We start from the raw sequence: 1,845 nt of genomic DNA on the forward strand, positions 1-1,845 counted from the left end.
GGAATGCCTTCGTTTCTATTTTTTCTCTGATTTCTAGAATCTTCTCCTCTATCCCCAGAGCAAGGGGGAAGATGACATCTCGGTTCCTCTGAACCAGCAGGGACCAGCAGAGCCATGGATCTGGAATACGAGCTGCCCAACGCCACCGCGTTCTGGTTCTCCCCAGCTTCCCCCTTTGACAACTTCTCCGTGGAGGCGCCAACCAACGCTTCACAGAACGCCACAGGCCAGCACTTCGACCTGACCAGCAACGCCATCCTCACCTTCATCTACTTCGTGGTCTGCATCGTAGGGCTGTGCGGCAACACGCTGGTGATATACGTCATCCTTCGTTATGCCAAGATGAAGACCATCACCAACATCTACATCCTCAACCTGGCCATCGCAGATGAGCTGTTCATGCTCGGGCTGCCCTTCCTGGCCATGCAGGTCGCCCTGGTACACTGGCCCTTTGGCAAAGCCATCTGCAGAATCGTCATGACGGTGGACGGGATCAACCAGTTCACCAGTATCTTCTGCTTAACGGTTATGAGCATCGACCGGTACCTGGCTGTCGTCCATCCCATTAAATCTGCCAAGTGGAGGCGGCCCAGGACAGCCAAAATGATCAATGTGGCCGTTTGGGGTGTCTCCCTGTTGGTGATCATGCCCATCATGATTTATGCTGGGGTGCAGCACAATCACGGCAGGAGTAGCTGCACCATCATCTGGCCGGGAGAGTCGGGCGCCTGGTACACGGGCTTCATCATCTACGCCTTCATCCTGGGCTTCCTGGTGCCTCTCACCATTATCTGCCTTTGCTACTTGTTCATCATTATCAAAGTCAAGTCCTCGGGCATCAGAGTGGGCTCCTCCAAGAGGAAAAAGTCCGAGAAGAAAGTCACCAGGATGGTCTCCATTGTGGTCGCTGTCTTCATCTTCTGCTGGCTCCCCTTCTACATCTTTAACGTCTCCTCAGTCTCCGTCCTGATCGTGCCCACACCTGTCCTCAAGGGCATGTTCGACTTTGTGGTGGTCCTCAGTTACGCCAACAGCTGCGCCAACCCCATTCTTTACGCCTTCTTGTCCGACAACTTCAAGAAGAGCTTTCAGAACGTCCTCTGCCTGGTGAAGGTCAGTGGCATGGACGAGGCGGACCGGAGTGACAGCAAGCAGGACAAATCCAGGCTCAACGAGACCACGGAAACCCAGAGGACCCTGCTCAACGGTGACCTGCAGACGAGCATCTGAGAGGACCGTGGGGTTGTCTTTCCTTCGCTCTCCTCTCCCCACTTGCTCCACTGGCAGTGGCATGTACGGAGTCAGGGCAGGAGAGCCAGCTTAGGGGACGGCGATGCACACACCGATGGGCGGTGGGGGGCCTCAGCTGGGCTCCTCCTGAGCTGCTGGAGGGTTGGCTTTCAAGCACCGAGAAGGATACGGTTCAAGAGGAGCTGCCTTGCCAGGAAAACAAAGACAGCTTATAGCAACGCAGCACATTTCAACACCAAAGTGCTACCGCGGGCCACAGGGATCGCCGGGGCAGCTCCGGCAACGCAGCCCATTTCAACACCAAAGGGCGACCGCGGGCCACAGTTATCGCCGGGGCAGCTCCGCTGCCTTCCCTGGTGTTACCCTCGGGGCTGGTTGGCTTTGGGTGCTCTGCCCCAGAACGGAGGCTTGCCTCTGGAAACGCACGCACAGTGCAGTGACCTCAGCAGGAGCCAAGGCCACGAGTTGGACCGAGACCTGTGCCACCATCTCACAGCAAAGACCTGGCGGGAGCTCCCTGGAGAATCCACACGCACTGCTGCAGTCACCTTCCCTGAGAGGACGACATTTGGGGCTGCATTTTGCCCAGCTTAG

At 56.9% G+C, this 1,845-nt stretch overlaps 1 protein-coding gene across 1 annotated transcript; it reads left to right on the top strand.

Annotated features, from left to right (window-relative positions):
- The first annotated feature begins 114 nt into the window (after positions 1-114).
- On the top strand, positions 115-1,230 carry SSTR2 (somatostatin receptor 2). The gene has a single exon (XM_009874436.1). It carries the CDS (start codon positions 115-117, stop codon positions 1,228-1,230), a length of 1,116 nt encoding a protein of 371 aa, XP_009872738.1.
- Positions 1,231-1,845: the final 615 nt, after the last annotated feature.

The sequence above is a fragment of the Apaloderma vittatum genome, unplaced genomic scaffold (assembly GCF_000703405.1).
Source record: "Apaloderma vittatum isolate BGI_N311 unplaced genomic scaffold, ASM70340v1 scaffold25548, whole genome shotgun sequence".
Taxonomy (NCBI): Eukaryota; Metazoa; Chordata; class Aves; order Trogoniformes; family Trogonidae; genus Apaloderma; species Apaloderma vittatum.

What these genes read in the sequence shown, in the direction of transcription:
- SSTR2 (XM_009874436.1), top strand. Translation starts at nt 115, where the DNA reads ATGGATCTGGAATACGAGCTGCCCAACGCCACCGCGTTCTGGTTCTCC.